The 17,038-nt window shown below is 41.8% G+C and overlaps 1 protein-coding gene across 3 annotated transcripts in view; it reads right to left on the reverse strand.

Annotated features, from left to right (window-relative positions):
• The window catches only part of SLC26A5 (solute carrier family 26 (anion exchanger), member 5), a 39,995-nt gene that overhangs the window by 18,879 nt on the left and 4,078 nt on the right, over positions 1-17,038 (reverse strand). For all 3 annotated transcript variants that reach the window (XM_006882608.1, XM_006882607.1, XM_006882609.1), the window contains exons 2-6: positions 15,720-15,859; positions 10,723-10,833; positions 7,803-7,969; positions 6,048-6,212; positions 3,972-4,124 (exon numbers count right to left, since the gene is read on the reverse strand). In XM_006882608.1, the coding sequence (XP_006882670.1) occupies positions 3,972-4,124; positions 6,048-6,212; positions 7,803-7,969; positions 10,723-10,833; positions 15,720-15,859 (736 nt within the window). The remainder of the gene's footprint in view (positions 1-3,971; positions 4,125-6,047; positions 6,213-7,802; positions 7,970-10,722; positions 10,834-15,719; positions 15,860-17,038) is intronic.

Consider the following 17,038-nt stretch of genomic DNA (forward strand, 5'->3'; position numbering starts at 1 on the left):
AAAATTAATAAAATTTAATTTTTTTTTAAAAAAGGCTGTAACTACAAGGATAGGACTCAGGTGGAGACATGTAGTGAACTTCTGGGCTACTCACCAAAAGGTTGGCTGTTTTAACCCACACAATGGCTTAGCAGGAGAAAGATCTGGTAAACTTCTCTGTAAAGAGTACAGCTGAGCAAGCCCTATGAGTCAGTTCTACTGTTACGTGAGATGCTATGAGCTGAAATTGACTTGATGACACCTAGTAGCAGTTATGGAACTCTGGTGGCCTAGTGGGTAAAGAGTTTCACTGACAACTCAAAGGCAGGTGGTTTGAATCCACCAATTGCTCCTCGAGAAAAAGATAAACAATCTCCTCTCGTGCACTCTGCAGCCTCTGAACATTGCTGGAGTGCCAGCTGTGAGATGGTCTGACTCAATGGCATACAAGAGCAATGAGGAATTCTTAAGAACTGTTCCCCCAGGAAATAAGGAATCTGTAAAGGGAATCTGGGAAAAAGAACAAGCAACCCAAACCAGGCAAAGAAACTTTTATCACCAACTTTATACTTAGAGCCTCTTTTTCCAGAGGCCCTGGTAGCATAGTGAGTTTAGCACTGGGCTACTAACGAAAAGATCAGCAGTTCAAACCATTAGCTGTTGTGCAGGAGAAAGATGAGGCACTCTGCTCCCATAAAGACCCACAGCCTCAGAAACTCTATGAGGTGGTTCTCTGTCTTACAGGGTTGTTCTAAGTTGGAATTGACGACAGTGGGTAAGGTAAGGTCTTCTTACTCTTGCAATGGAGCTACAAAGCAGTTCTTAGATTTTAAGAAGAAACAAAAATTTTGTCTCTTGTATTAAGAGAGCAGGTTTTGAAATAGTCTGGCCATCTCTGTGGACAAGACCAAAGTGAGGAAAAAGATGAAAAGCAGCAGCTCCTTTGAGCTGTGCCAGTCAGTTCTTTCTGTGGCTGGAATTTTGTGCTTAATGTGGATCGGACATCTAAGCTTTTAGCTTCTTATTCTCCTTCCCAAATTATGCCTCAAGGTGCCCGAAGGTATTCAAAGGAGTTGATAGAGACCCTGTGGGACAATATAAAGCTTGAAGGGAAGCCGTGGCATCTGTTAGATATTGTGCAAACTTCCTGTTTGAAGTAGTTCATACTTTGAGTTTGCATGACATTCCCTTCCATCAGTGTATCTTTACAAAGCTGAATTTTCAGTGGTTTTGTGATAAAAAATAGGACGTAGTTGTTGAGTGCCATCAAGTTGATTCCAACTCACAGTGACAATAAAGGACAGAGGAGAGCTGTTTCATTGGCCTGTCAAGGCTGTAATCTTTATGGTAGCAATTTTTTTGACTTTTCTCTTATGGAGAAGCTGGTGGGTTTGAATTGCCAACATCTTGGCACTACGCAAAGATCAACGTGGACCCAATTTGGAGTTAAAAACCTCCAACCCAACAATAAGCCCAAACCCTTAACACTGAGTTTATTTCAACTCATAACAACCCTGTAAGACAGTAGAATTGTCTGACAGCATTTTCAAGACTGTAATCTCTACAGATTGTGCAGCTTTTTTGCTTTTTTTTTTTTTTTAAACTGAGCCACTTGCCGTTTCAAACCATAGATCTTTGGGCTAGCAGTAGAATGCTTAACTGTGCTACCAGGGATCCTTTAGATGGGGTGGTTTTGTCAAATTTATTGTCATCATGTCAGAACTGACTCATAATTGACCCTCTAGAAGGTTTTCAAAGGCTATAAATAGCATAGAAAGAGACTGCCCATCTTTCTTCATTGGAGCAATTGTTGCATCCAAACGTTTTGAGTTGGCAGCACAAAACTTACTAGGTGACCAGACTTCCCCATGTGGAGTGTAAATGAGTCTAATTTGATTTTAAGATTTGAGAAACTGTAGGTGCTCCTTACACTTGTTCCCAGCAGACAGGAGATCAGGAGATATACTGCACTGGGAAAGTCTGCAGCGAAGGACCTCTCCAAATGATCAAGGACCAATGATGTCAGTTTGAGGACTAAAGTACACTTGATTCAGGCCCTGGTCTTTTAAGTCACTTGCTATGCATTCTGAGAGCTGAACAATGAATGGGGATGACAGAGGAAGAATTGGTGCCTTTGAACTGCAGTGCTGGAGAAGAGTGTTGAATACCCTATGGGCTGGCAAAAGAACACAGATATGGCATGGAACAGGTGGAGCCAGAGTGCTGGTTGACGTCAAAGATGACAAAGTTTCATTTCACAGACTTTCGGCATGTTGCTAGCAGAAGCTATTCCCTGGAAAGGGGCATCATATTTAGAAAAGTGGAGGGACAATGAAGGAGAGGAATACCTTCAACCAGGTGGACTTGACTGCAACAACAGGCTTGAGTGTGTCAGAAATAATGAGGATGGTGCAGGATAGGGCAAAGTTCAGATCTGTTGCTAACACGGTCACTAGAAATTGTACTTGACTCAAAGGCACCTAGGATACAAGAACCCTTGAAAATTGGCTTTTCTAGCCCATTAGGGGCATGGTCTCCAGCTACCTTTACTACAGACACATGATCCTGCAAATCATCAACAGCCACGGGAACAATATAAGAGAATGCTTTCTACACTCTGAGAGATGGTGGTGAACAGACTGTGGAGGCATGACGGTGACAGAGAAACTGTTAAGAGACTGGGGCACTGCGGTGAAGAGACTGTAGCAAGGTGTAAACAGAGGAACCCTGGAGATAGGAGCATAGTTAAAAGTTCGCTTGCTGGATGACTGAAGGAAAGCTGACTTACAACTGCTCTGAGAGAAATTTTTCTGGATGATTGAGGAAACCAGAGGCTTGTTGCATTTGTGTTGTTGAACTGAACCAACCTGGACTCTAATTGAGGAATTGTGTTTTGCTAATCTGGCTTGGGACTTCTTTACTAAACCTAGACTTGCATCATGAACTATTCTTTGCCTTTTCCAACTCTCCATCCTATTTCCTTAATAAACTCCATAATTACGAGTTAAGTTGATGAGTCTTGCAACAGACATCAGACTCAATGATTGGTAACCAATGACTGTAGAAACAGGCGCAGGAGCATGGGAGTGGCATGTCTGGCCATATGTACGGTGCTATGGCTATTACTGATTGAGACACTTCCTCTTTATGAAGTTGGCAGAAGTCAGATTTGGCCATCCCCATTTTGTATCTGTTTCTTTCACAGCACCTAACAACAACAACATTGTGCTCCTAGGCACACACATTTCATTAATAAAACTACTGCAGCTATTTAACTATAAAAGAATATATTTCTTTCCATATAATTGTGACTTTTTTAAAAAAGAGACACTATATTGTTAGACATACACACTAAGTCATTTTGTGCTTACCGCTTAATCAACAGAATTGCTAGATATTTCTTTTGATCAAGATGGAGGGCTAAGAACCAAGAAAGTTTAAGATCTTTGTATTGTTTTTAAAACAGAATCAACTTTATTCCTGGTGCACAGTGTTTCGGTGCTTGGCTGCTAATCAAACCATCCAGCTTTTCCATGGTGATAGAAGAAGCTATTTCTGTAAAGATTTACAGCCTTGGAATTCCCATGGAACAATTCTCTGTATTTTAGGGTTGCTTTAAGATGGAATTGACTTGGTAGCGAAGAGTTTCTTGTTGGCTTTTTTTTTAAGTAAGACATGCTCATTACAAACAATTAGATGATAGAAAATTAGAAAAAGCAAATATTTCACAATTCTACAACTGAGAAAGAGTGTTAAAATGTTTGTATATGGACTTCTTGTGTGTCTATAAAATAATTTGTTTCAATTTTAATGCTTTTTACTTTTGCATCTTATATTTTTAGATTCTCTTTGATGAATTATAATTTGTTGATAGAAGTGAGTGGAAAACAAGTCTCTGTTCCTTCTTATCCACTTTGAAATTCTTCACAGTAGAAACAGTTGAATGCATATAGTTTAAAAGTTAAACAAATCATTGTCATGAGTTGACTTACCGCAAAAAACTCTAAAGGAATGGGTGCCGGTAATTTCTCTTTAAACCTCTCATTAAATTCCTTGCCACCCAACAGCAAACCAAAAACCATCAGGCCGACGCCTAGGGAACACACGTTGAGGTTTTTAACATTCTGCAACACAGCAACTGTACTCTGTAACACAGTGAACACTGGGTGTTTATATCAAGAAACAGCTCCTGAATGGAGAAGCCCTAACCATCAATTCAGGTCATACCGGACATTCTAGTTAAAGGTTTCCAGGTGAAATAGCTCTTTGTGGTTTTCACCAACGAGGAGGTATTTCTACTCAATCCTGAAGATTTATAGTGTAGTTCTTATTCAACAATCAGATCATGTTTTTTGATACCCTGATACTGTAGTACTGTACAATCCAGAAAAGTAATGCTAAAGGTGAGTCCTGAGCAGTAGGAAACAATTAAGGTATGATAGCAGCAAATCAATCAAAAGGTACAAACAAAGCAAAGCTCTCAGGAGTGGACCCAGGTAGAAATCCTTGTTCGTGGAAGAAAGGGAGATCAGGTGGGCTTTGAAATGAGTATAGTTCTGAAGTTTGAAAAGAAGCCTGAAAGAGAGAAAAAGGCAACAGCTTCAAACAGGTTCAAGAACTTCAAATAAGTCCCAAGAATCCTCCAGGCAATTCTCAGGAACTCAGAAGCATTCCCTAAGAATCACCTGGAGATCCTGTAAAAAGGTAGATTCAGTACAGCTAGGGTGAAAATACAAATTGTCAAGAGATAGTCAAACTTGAATGAACCATTTGAAGCCCTTGAAGAAAATCACTTAATTACATGCTATAGTACTGGGTGCTCCAAAGATAATCAGTTCTTACTGAACAAGAAACCTCTCTGAGCCGAGGCACATACCAATTCCTGTTACATTCCGGAGTGGTGGTGTTATGTGCTATCAAGTCAACTATGACTCACAGAGACCCTATGACCAATAATAGCCCTGAACCCTGCCTTATCTTGAGCCCATCTCACCATCTCTGACACTTCTGCCCCCTGCCACAGTCATCGTGTCAATCCATCTTGTCCAGGTCTTCCTCTTCAGTGCTGAGCCTCTCTACACTTTCAAGCCTGTTGTCCTTCTCCAAGGACTGGTCCCTCCTGGCAATATGACCAAAGGATGTATAGGCAGGTATGGTGGATTTCTTTTGTAAGAAGGAATTCAGGGAAATCTCACTGTAAGAAGTATGCTTCTAGCTATCATGGGTTTAATGTCTGTCTGCCCATTGGACTAAAGTTCCAAGAGGACGAGGGCCATATCTTCTAGGCTTTTCTCTGTAACCCAGGGCCTAATACAACGTCAAGGGAGAATATAGGCATTTACCTACAAAGATTATGGGCCTTTCTTTGCAAGAACAGCTTTAACAGCATCTTACACGTGTCAATATGTAATACTTCTACTGGTTTTAATTATATCCCAACTTCTTTATCTGTGGGTTCTTTAAAAGTATGTTTTCTGGTTCCCACTGGTGGGCTACTAGAGTTATACCTAGATGACTAAGCACTCTGGAAAAAAAGTCTGACTTCTCAGTATTCACGATCTAAACCATGATCATGTGTTGTCACTGTTCTGCATGTGCTTGCACATAATTTATGCTTTCTCTGAGTTGCATTCAAGAGTCTATGTATATTTTATTAGATTAAATGGGGTTAATTGTTAGTTACATTTTTTTATAGCCTTTCTTATTTTTCTGTCTGCTCAAGTTAGCAGTCCTTGTGAGACTTTTATTCTCCCCACTACTCCTTTAAATTATTTGTTTGCTCTCAGAATACAATTTAGAATTCTGGAAATGCTTCAGATAATTAGGTTAAAAAGCATTGTCACCAAATAAAGACCTAACCAAAAATTCCCTGTGAAGCTGGCAGAATCATGCATTAGTAAAATGGGCTTTTAAGGCTAAGCTCTCCTTGTAGTCCTACAGTAATTGATTTTCTTTCAACAGAAATTCTAGGGGAGGAAATGAACCATGAAGGTAAAAGGAATTCAGAAGAGAAGGGGGGAAATACGAAGGAGCGTCAAGCCACAGGGAGTCAGAAGTTGCTTACTCACATACACCACTGAGAATATCCCACTGTACCGCTTTGTTTTAACTCCAAACAGGTATTTCAGCATGGAGGTGAAGACGTGCACAGCTGCCGCAGTGGTAAAGCCACGGACCAGAGGCTCTGTGAGATATATGGCTACAAATCCGAACCTGCAGACACCTAGGCAAAACTATTTTTTTTAATGACAAAGAAACAAATAAATCACATGACAGGTCAGGAAGTTAAAAGTCCATAGAAAACACACAATGGTTTGTTCTGGACCACTTTCTTAGGTTACCTGCTACAGTTAAATAGCTAGCCAATCATTCACTGGCTATACTGAAAACAGTGGATGGTTCAGAGTGGCCTGGAGCTCAATAAAAGCACTGGCTGGCATTGGGGTTTTCACATATCTGGTAGATCTGGGGATATGCTTAGTCATGGACTATAGTGTATCAGCACTTGCTCCTTCCAATGAGATAAGAGATGTCTTCTTCTAGTATTTACCCTTCCTGATGTTTCAAAACGTATTTCAATTTACATTGCTAACACAAAGTCATGTGGTTTGAATCCACAAGCTGCCCCATGAGAGAAAGATGGGCAATCTCTTCTTGTGTGAGTTAAAGCCTGCTGAAGGGTCAGCTGTGAGTCAGTTCTGACTCAAAGGCGATGGGTTTAAGTTTTGTTTTTGAATGTAGCACTCCAAGTGTGCAACAGGTGTAGTTGTTGGGTGCTGTCAAATTGATTCTGATTCCCACAGATAAACTTCTAAGGTGTTGAGGCTGAAATCTTTATGGGGATAAAGGACCACGTTCTCCCCCCCTCCGCCATGAAGCCACTCATGAGTTTAAATCAGGGCTTTTGGTTAGCAACTGATCACTCCTCCTCTGTGACATCAGAGCTCCTTCGGGACTTTGGTCCCAGGGCATAGCCATTGATTCTATGTCCATGCTGTCTCATCGCAGCCCTTAAGGAAGAGTACTGTCCGTTGGGATTCCGACACTGGAGTCTTAATGGAAGAAGACCGTTACACCTTCCTCCTGTCGAATGGTTGTGGTGCCAGCACTGTGGTTAGCAGCTGAGTGCTTGACATGTCACCACCAGGCCCCTCTCAGCGCTTGCTAGCTGTTCTCACAGAGCATGCAGACGTAATGGTCCTCTCAGGCAGTTAGGAATCCTGAACTCGGATCATGGGCTCCTTCTGTCTACCACGTAGCAATATTGGCTAAAGGCACTCAAAACATACTCTTCAGATGAACAAATTAAAGTTCATCTCCCCACATGGAAACAGCCCAATGTCCAACCACAATCGAATGGATTGAGAAATTATGGTACATTCACATGATAGATTACAACACAGCACACAGGAGCAATGATTTTGTTAATCACTACCTAAATTGGGAGGGACTGGAGAGCATTATGCTAAGTGAACTAACTCAGTGTCGTAAGGACAAATACTGTATGAGACCATTATAGAAAGTGTATGAGGATCTAAGGGGGTGGAGGGTGGGAGAAGAAGAATGAGGATGAGCAGCAGCTAGGTGGGAGAGGTAAACCACAGGTTCTCACAATTTGATGGGTGGAGGGAGGGGTGGGTAAAGGAAATGGAAAAGATCCAGTGTGAAAAAAAATGTATACAAACTTTGTAAGTAATCCAGTACAAAAGAAAAATTTTATCTAAAAAAAGTCCCCAAAACTTTACACTGAAAAAAGGGGGGAAATGTAAATAAAATAGCATTATTAGAAAAAAAAAGTTCAGCTGCACATCTTGGCGTTTTACCTGAATGATTCCTGAGAGCAAGGTCACAGACATGGCAACTTTCACTCTCAAGGCGTCTCTTGCTTCTGTACCATTAGTGGCATTTACTCCTCCTGGGATGACTATATCATCGGGGACCAATCGAACAGCCACACCACCAATCATCAAGCTAATAACAGCAAAAGGGCCTGAAACAATGAAGCATCAGTGATCATCGGCCAGGAAAATGATTTCCAGTGTATGTAACATTGTGGTTGCCAATTACTAAGAGACATGAGCAAGGTAAAAAAAAAAAAAAAGCCCACAAAAATAAACAAGCAAACAAAAATCTCCTTGAAATAAACTTGTACTGCTTTAATACACTGCCCTGGTGTGTAAAGTGCACGTGGTGGATTGTACTTTCCCAAAATGACCACAATATCTCCTATCCATATTGTTGTTGTTAGGTGCCGTTGAGTCAAGTATGACTCATAGCGACCCTAACAAAAAGATACCTGAACCGTGTCTTATCCTGTGCCATCCTCACAATCTCCGACACCCTCAAGTTCATTGCTGTGGTCACTGTGCCAATCCACCTGGTTGAGGGTCTTCCTCTCCTTTGCCATCCTTCTACTTTCCCAAGCGTAATGTCCCTCTCCATGGAATAACCTCTCCTAGTAATATGTCCAAAGTAAGTGAGATGAAGCCAGAGAGAGAAAGCCCTCCCTTAGAATTGGTGCCTGGGACTTGGACATGAAGAGGGCCAAACTGGGAGACTGACAGCAGTTTGTTGTAATGGAGAGCTGTTCTGCATGTTGCTAGTGCTATGTTGCTCGGACATCTATATTCCTGCTTCTCTATCATTGTTCTAATGAGTATAGTACTTCTTTGTCAGTTTGCTGTACTTGGGGGTTGCTGTGATTCTGAATGCTGTGCCACTGGTGTGTAAATGCCACAGGGATCACCCACCGTGGACAGGTTTTAGTGGAAGAAGGATTGGCATCCACTTCTGAAAGAACAGGCCTCTAAAGAATCCATCCATCTATTCTTGGGGAATTTGACAACAAACAATAACAACTCATTCATGCTGAATCAGAACCAACTCAGAGCTTACCCACCACAGGTTTTCAGAGGCTGTAAATTACAGGGGAGAGGACTGTTCCTCTTTCTCCCATGGACCAGCTGGTCAATTTGAACCACTTGCTTTTGGGCTGGAAGCACACTACAGCTCCCTGGAATTTTGAAAGTTCTCCATGAAAAGCTGAAAACTCACTATTCTCTCCTTGAGACGTGGAGGGCTTGTGACTTGCTGGTGACCCAAAAGATAATAAAGCAGCAGAAATCACAGTGTGTGACTTCCAGTTTAGTTACTAAAAGGTGACGCAGTTTCCACCTTGGGAGTTTAACACTTGTGCAATTAGGCCATGTGAAGAAGCCCTGGGACCACATGTTGGGAGGGAGGGAAGGAGGTGCTGATAGAGGAAATAAGGAGGGAGGGAAGAAAGGAGAGGGACAGGGGAACAGAAAGGAACAGACTGATCCAGCCAACCCTCTCCTACTCCAGCTCAAACTACAATTTATCAGCGTCATAAAAGATCTGGAACCAGAACCCCTCAGACAAGCTTTTTCAGAAATCCTGACCCACAGGAACTGTGAGAGGTAATAAAGGGATGTTTTAAGATTAACTTTAGGTATTTGATACCCAGCAGTAGATAGCATAGTGTGTATGTTATGCTTTCAGGTAATGTTAACCTACTATGAAATCCAAACACATCTGATTATAAATATTCTAAGCACATACAATCCTGCAATAATAAAAATGTGAAATAGAAGAAAGAAAACCTTAAATTCTCATTATTAAAATAAATACAAAGAAAATCTTAATGTATGCAACTGTATTAGGAGATGAAGCATTTATCTCATTTCACAAATTGCAACAATTGTTCTTTACAAGAAAATGGTTTCTTCTGATTGTCCTATGGCCATACAAATGTTATTAGTCCTAGAATTCTTGAGCGGTGGAGAGTCAGTTTTGTAAAAAGCAACCAACAAAAAACCTAACTGTGTGTGCAGCAACAAAAGCTTTTCTTAGCAGATCTTTCAATAATCAACCACGGATTTCTGACACAACCCTGCTTGCTAAAACTGAGGAGGACCTCATGCACTTGCTGCGAAGGGTCAAGGACTGCAGCCTTCAGTATGAACTGAGGCTCAATGTCAAGAAGACAAAGATTCTCACCACTGGACCAATTGGCAGCGTCAGGATGGATGACGAAGAGATGGAGAGTGTTCACAGCTTCAGTTTGCTCGGCTCCACAGTCAACACTCTTGGCACCAGCAGTCAGGAAATCAAAAAGCGTATCGCGATGGGAAAGTCTGCTGTTAGGGACCTCTCTAAAGTACTCAAGAGCAGTGGTGTCTCTCTGGAGACTAAGGTGCACCTGATACAGGCCATGGTATTTGCAATCGCTTGTTATGCATCAGAGAGTTGGACAATGACTAGGGAGAACAGAAGGAGAGTGGATGCTTTTGAGCTGTGGTGCTGGAGAAGGGTACTGAATGTACCATGGACTGCCAGGAAAACAAACAGATTCATCCTGGAGAGGATTAAACCAAGCTACTCCTTGGAGGCAAGAATTCTGGGGCTTCGTCTGACATACTTTGGACATGTTTCCAGGAGGGACGGGTCCTTGGAGAGGGACATCATGCTTGGGAGGGTGGAGGGACAGCGCAGGAGGGGAAGACCCTCTATGAGATGGATTGATTCGGTGACTGGGGTAATCGGGATGGGTGTGTCAGAGGCGGTGCGGTTGGCGCAGGATAGAGCAGGGTTTAGGGCTGTTGTGCATAGGGTCGCTATGAGTTGGAAACGACTCGACGGCACATAACAACAACAACAACAACACTGCAAACCTTGGACTCCCATAAAGATAGGTGCTGAAACATCAAGTAGGGGCTTTACCGATGGATATGTGCCTGGAAGTTCCAAGGAAGCAATACATGATCACAGGGTAAAATGACGAGTACAGGCCAAACACTGGAGGCACCGCCGCCAACATCGCGAAGGCTAACCCTGCAGAAAGAGAAACAGATGTGAGCACAGAGGGGTGAGGCGTGCTTTTCTTTTCGGTTCTTTATCTCAGGGGCTGTCAAGTCTTACATGACTGATAGTGACCCTATGAATGAGAGATCGGAATCCTGTCCTGTCTTGGGCCATCCTCACAGTCTTGCACACACTCAAGCTCACTGCTGCGTCACAGTGTCAATCCACCTGGTTGAGTCTTCCTCTCCTTTGCCATCTCTCCACCTTTCCAAGCATAATGTCCTTCTCCAAGAAGGGATGTCCTTCCCTCCTAGCAACATGCTCAAAGTATGTGAGATGAGGTTTATCACCTTTGCCTCCAAGGAGCACTCTGGCCGCACCTTCTTCAAGACATACTCTGTTCTTTTGGGATATTCAGCACTCTTCACCACTACCATAGCTCAAAGGCATCAATCCTTCTTCTGTCATCCTTATTTATCATCCAGCTCTCGGATGCATCGCAAGTGACTTAAAAGACCAGGGCCTGAATCAAGTGCACTTTAGTCCTCAAACTAAACTATCATTGATCCTTGATAATTTGGAGAGGTTCCTCACTGCAGACTTTCCCAGTGCAATACCTCTCCTGATCTCCTGACCACTGGTACCAAAACTATTGATGGTGGACAAAGTAATTAACAGTTCCAATCTTTTCTCCATTTACCATGATGTTGCCTACTGGGCTTATCTCTGATAAGCAAATTGAAATGATGTGAATTTACACTTATATGTCTTAACCTCCCTACGCTTCTACTCCAACCTTCCATGTAAAACATGTGTAGTGTATGCCCACATTTGTGACACTGTCTCTCTGGGGGAACTCTGGTGGCCTAATCCATAGGAGTGGCGTTGCTAATCCAAACACCACAGCTCTCTGGTGCTGTGATCTACCAGTGGTTCCATGAGAGAAGAGGGGGGCAATCTCATTGCCAAGGAAAACCGACTGGAAGGCCAGCTCTGAATGGACAGCCACGCATTTTGGAGAGAAGACTACAGGAGTCCAAGTTGAAATAATTTTCCTTGCTGCCTTCTTGGGAGAGAGTAGATGTCTTTGTCTTCTCTGGTTCCTCTTTCATAAACTAGGCATGGGCAAAGTCTTATTTCATTGTGCAGTTGTAATACGATGTTGATGTTCAAACGCCGGCTGTCCTTAATGGACTGTTCTTGCAAGTTCATTGGAGAGCACTTGTCTGTAAGGAATTCCAGCTGCACCATTCACTGGCCAGTGCAATGCCTCCTCCACTTTACCCTTCGATTCCTCTCTTTTATTTGAAGGAGCACCCATTCAGTTCTGTCTGTCAGCTCGTGTCATTGGTAAGCAAGGTACCAACAAGATACCCTTTAAAGGAATCAAACCTTGACCTCAGACCGACTTGATTCTGGGTTTAGTTCTCCCTTCCCCCCACATTCTATATTCCTCACCTTCCAGGGTGCTCAGATAACCAAAAGGGAGAAACTCAGCACTTCCCCCTCCTCCAGACACAATGAAGTACAGGCACTATCCACTGGAGGGCACTCTCTCCTCTGCTGCCACAGGCAGTTCCCACGATTTTCCAAGTAGACCTTTATTTTCCCTAAGCAAGAATTAGGCAGCAGTCTTCGTACCACCTGCATCTTGTGCCCAGGACTCTGAGAAGTTCTTCTCTAGTCTTCTTCACTAGACTTTAGGCAAAGGGAAATGATGGAGCCCCAATTTATCTTTTAAAAAAGTTCTCATTCCAAATCTTTTCTCATCGTCTCTCGCCCCACATTATGTATTCTGTTGAGCTGATGCACTAAGGTTACCTAGAAAGAGTTTGGGATTCATCACTTATATCTCTAGAAATTATCTGGTATCACTCTTCAGAATATGTAAGCAGTAAAGTTAACTTGAGTTCTCAGCTTTGGATGGAGCCTGAGCCAAAAATTTGGGACATCCACAAAACCATCACTTCTCTACCTTCATTAATACAGAGATGTTGGTGGTGGTTGTTAAGAACCTCTGAGTCAGAACTGACCCATTACTGTTCTCACAAACTGCGGATCTGAGCCTTGTCCTAGCATGTGACCTCCCCATCATCTCTGACACACTTGAGCCTGCTGATGCAGTCACTACATCATCACACCAGCTTGTTGAGGGGTTTCCTCTCTTCTGAACCTCCACCTTTCCACACATGATGTCTCTCTCCAAGAAAAAGTGTCTTGCATATGTTTTATTTTCTACCAATGAAGATTGAAAAGTGAGGGTTTTATAGCCCTCCAGTGGGTTTTCAGAAGCAGTAAATTGTGCAGGAGAAGATTGTTTATTTTCCTTCTGCAGAGCAGAGGGTGGATTCAAACCACGTGCCTTTAGGTTGACATTACCACTGGATCACCAGAGCTCAACTGACTAAGATCTTTTCCATTCAAGTTTGCTTTGTGATTTTTTTCTGACCGAATTTCTGTTATGTAGTTTTTAAGTTCTTTTGGTCTAATTCATTTTCCCTGTTTATCTTTAGAACTTAAATACATTTTTTAGTTTGACTAGACATAAATAACCTTGATTTACTTTTATTGTAACCCAAACCACCACTATAATTTCTTTGTTTTGTTAGTCTTTTTGCCTATTTGTAATTCTATATATTCAAGTCTGTTTTATTGTGATGTTAAGTTTCTTTTGTGAATAATACAGTAAAAGAGGAAAAAGCTTTTTCTTGTATCAGACTGTGATATCTTAAGAGTAGCAGTCGACTTGACAGCACATAACAACAACAACAGCAGCAGCAAACAACTCTTTTGGACCTATATTTGTTGGGATAGAAATTTCCTGGGGTCTGTGTTGATGGTGTGAGGGTTTTTTCGTTGAGTCCAAGTTTCATTCAAGATGATCTGTGCTTCTCAGCAGCACTTGGTTCATTTCCTGTTTTGAAATAATTTCTTCCTTTCTGTAATAGCACATGTTCCTAGTTTTCTTGAGTACCAGTCACTTCTTTTCACTCTCCTGTGCTGGTCCCTCCTTTTCTCTTTGGCCTTTGATGTTGGGCAGAGCTTAACCTTGACTCTCTTTATTTTCAATACATGTTCAACTACCTTATTTTACATGTTCTTTATTTGCCAGTTTCCAAATTTACAGTGCTAGCCCATATTTCTCTTCTGAGCCTATACACTTATTAAAGATAAATGAAGTGTTCATATCCACTTATCAATCTCAAAGACATCTCGGAGAAATACAGTATGTTCAAAACTTACCCTTTAATTCTGTTTCAATATGTGTGCAGTGGCACCTTCATCCACTAAGTGTTTGAAACAGAAACCTGGGAGCCAATTCAGCAGTCTAGAAATTTTATAGAATTCTTGACACGCTCTTCTTCCACATTCTCCCAACATTAATCCGATACTAAACCTCGCAGATTTTTCCTACATGATACATCATTTAAATTTTTCATACAAGATATATGTCTTTCTAAAAGCACCACATGATAGCAGAAGAATTGATGCCTTTGAGCTGTGGTGCTGGAGAAGAATACTGAGTATCCCCTGGGCTCCTTTGGGGCTAGGATTACAAAGCTTTGTTTCACATCCTTTGGGCATGTTGCTAGGAGAAGCCATTCACTGGAGAGGGTCATAATGCTTGGAAAGGTTCAGCAAAAAAGAGGAAGGCCCTCAATGAGATGGACTGACATCGTGACTGCAGCAGTGGGCTCAAGTGTGTCAGACAATGAGGAAGGCACAGGGTGGACAGGCACAGGGTTCAGATCTGTTGTTCAGAAGGTCTCTATGAGGTGTACATGACTCGATGGCACCTAACAAGACCACCACCATTTCAAGATGGAAGGAGGTTAAATGGTTGAAAAGGAATTTGTGGAATGTAATTTTTTTTTTGGTGTGTATGTGTAATGTAATTTTAATGAAAATCCAAATAGACAAATTCCTTACTATTCTTCTGAGATGCTAGTTTACAGCATTCACTCCTCACAGTCATTTCTTGTTGATTTTCCAATCCAATCTGACTTAATGTCAGGCTAGATTCTGTTCCCATTTCAGACACTGAGCACTTTTCTGTCTCTCATTCCACCCAGACTTGTCTTTGCATCTGCTCCTTTCACTGCCTGTGGGGTAATGATGGCAGGAGAGTTGTAGAAAAAGGTCCTATACCCCACGAAAGGCATTTGCTTAATAGAATTTGGTAAACCAGACACCTGGAAAATGGAAAACTCAGGCAAGTGACACTGGGATATTGATTTTTGACAAATTAATCATTTGAGGATTCTGGAAAGCATGCTGGAAGGAAATAAGAATTTTGGCCGGCTGATTGAGAGCTTTCCAAATTATTACCTTTGCCCACACTGCACATTATGTTCATATAAGTGTCTTCATTCTTGTACTTTTCCCCACTAATCAAACCCATTCTCCACATATCAGTCTGAAAAGCTTATAATAGTAAAGCCCTTTACTCCATTCCCTACTTATGGCCCTGAGACAGCCCTTCACCACACTAAGTGATGTCCCAAAGTAGCCTAACCTGTCCCTGAATAGACTGAAGACTATCTTCTTAAATTCTATCACACAGTATCACAGAGTAGCAGAGGAATTCAGTAGAGCACAATCTCTTGTACCAGCAGAACATGGACTTGACTGAATGAGTGACTGAGTTAACATGAAGTTATTCCGGCTGCTACATGTACTGCTCTGCAGCAAAACGTCACCACATTTGATTACTAATAGTCCTGGCACCTTTTAAGGTATAAACGTTTCAGAAAACTTCCTGAGCCAGTGGAAGTTTATTAGAATTCTCTAGAAGAACTGTTTTTCTAACAGTCAAAAGAATGAATTTGTGATTATAATGACATAAACATGAAAACCTCAAGTAAATTTTTTTAGGAAGTGACAGTGAGGTAAAAAAAGAAATATATTCTACTCACCTTGAGGAAGCTGAAGCACGCCTGTGCTTATGCCCGAGACCAGGTCCCCCAGCACGTACTCCTTGAATTTATATGCGGGCAGCCACTTTGTTATTGGAAGGAACATGTAAATGATATTTCGTATCTTCTTGGGGGTACATCTGGGAGGACAAAGGAAGGGATGAAAGGATGAGTGAGGAACATCTCTGAGGAATTCATACCAAGGCATTTTCTCTCTCTCATATCCTGGAGTGTGAAGGGAAACACAGCTGACACTGAGGAAGGGTTTTCCTTTCTGCAGAAATCAGGCAAGAAGAGCTGCCTCTTGCATTTTTTAAAAAATGGAAACATCTACACTGGTTCCATGACAGTACTTTGTGAATCACCGTGGCAAATAAAAAAAAAAAATCTAAGTTTGAAGCTATTGAATAACTTAGAAAGTATTATTTTTTGTTTTTTACCCTTTGATATCTTTTTTTGGGGGGTACTTTTTAAATTGGTGTGTCTGAAGTTTATCATTCAGATGTGTTCTTTTCCCCCAGCCAATGATTAACTGTATATTTTGTATTGAAGCAATTACTGTATTAAGGAGAGAGTATTAGGATGGGATACAAGTCCCACTTATATATATTCATGGGACCTTAGTAACAGGCACATTTTTCTTCTGGAAAAGCTTGCTCACCTAGGACACAGTATCTAGTCGCTCATCAGTCTCTACACCACCGGCCTTCATCACCGACAGTCACCATCTTATTAAGCCACAAGTGACAGTCTATAAGACCCTGGCCCATTGCTCACCAGTTTCTCCAAAACCAGCTACATATCTACGGTCACGTGTGTCGTTCTCCTGATGGGTCTGGGAGATCTTCTAGCAAATCTGATCTCAAAGGCCATAGAGGAACTGGGGAACTGAGCCATGGACAGAGCTGTTCATGTTAAAAATTATGGACACATATAGCGAGCTAAACATTTGGGATTATGTTGACCTGAGACTTCTCATAATTAGTCTCTCATTATTCTTAGCAGAACAAATGATGAGAATAGTGTACATAGAGTTATTTGTACACATTATGCCTCATTCATATACATTGTGTTTTATATAATCTTTCATTTACATTTTGTTTCATACAATCATTCACATGTTGTTGTTGTTATGTGCCGTCAAGTCACTTGCGACTCCTAGCGACCCTATGTACAACAGCCCTAAACCCTGCTCTATCCTGTGCCAATCGCATTGCCTCTGACACACCTATCCCGATTACCCCAGTCACTGAATCAATCCACCTCATAGAGGGTCTTCCCCTCCTGCGCTGTCCCTCCACCCTACCAGCATGATGTCC

Source organism: Elephantulus edwardii, unplaced genomic scaffold (genome assembly GCF_000299155.1).
Source record: "Elephantulus edwardii isolate Elephantulus edwardi_28Jun2011 unplaced genomic scaffold, EleEdw1.0 scaffold00022, whole genome shotgun sequence".
Lineage (NCBI taxonomy): Eukaryota > Metazoa > Chordata > Mammalia > Macroscelidea > Macroscelididae > Elephantulus > Elephantulus edwardii.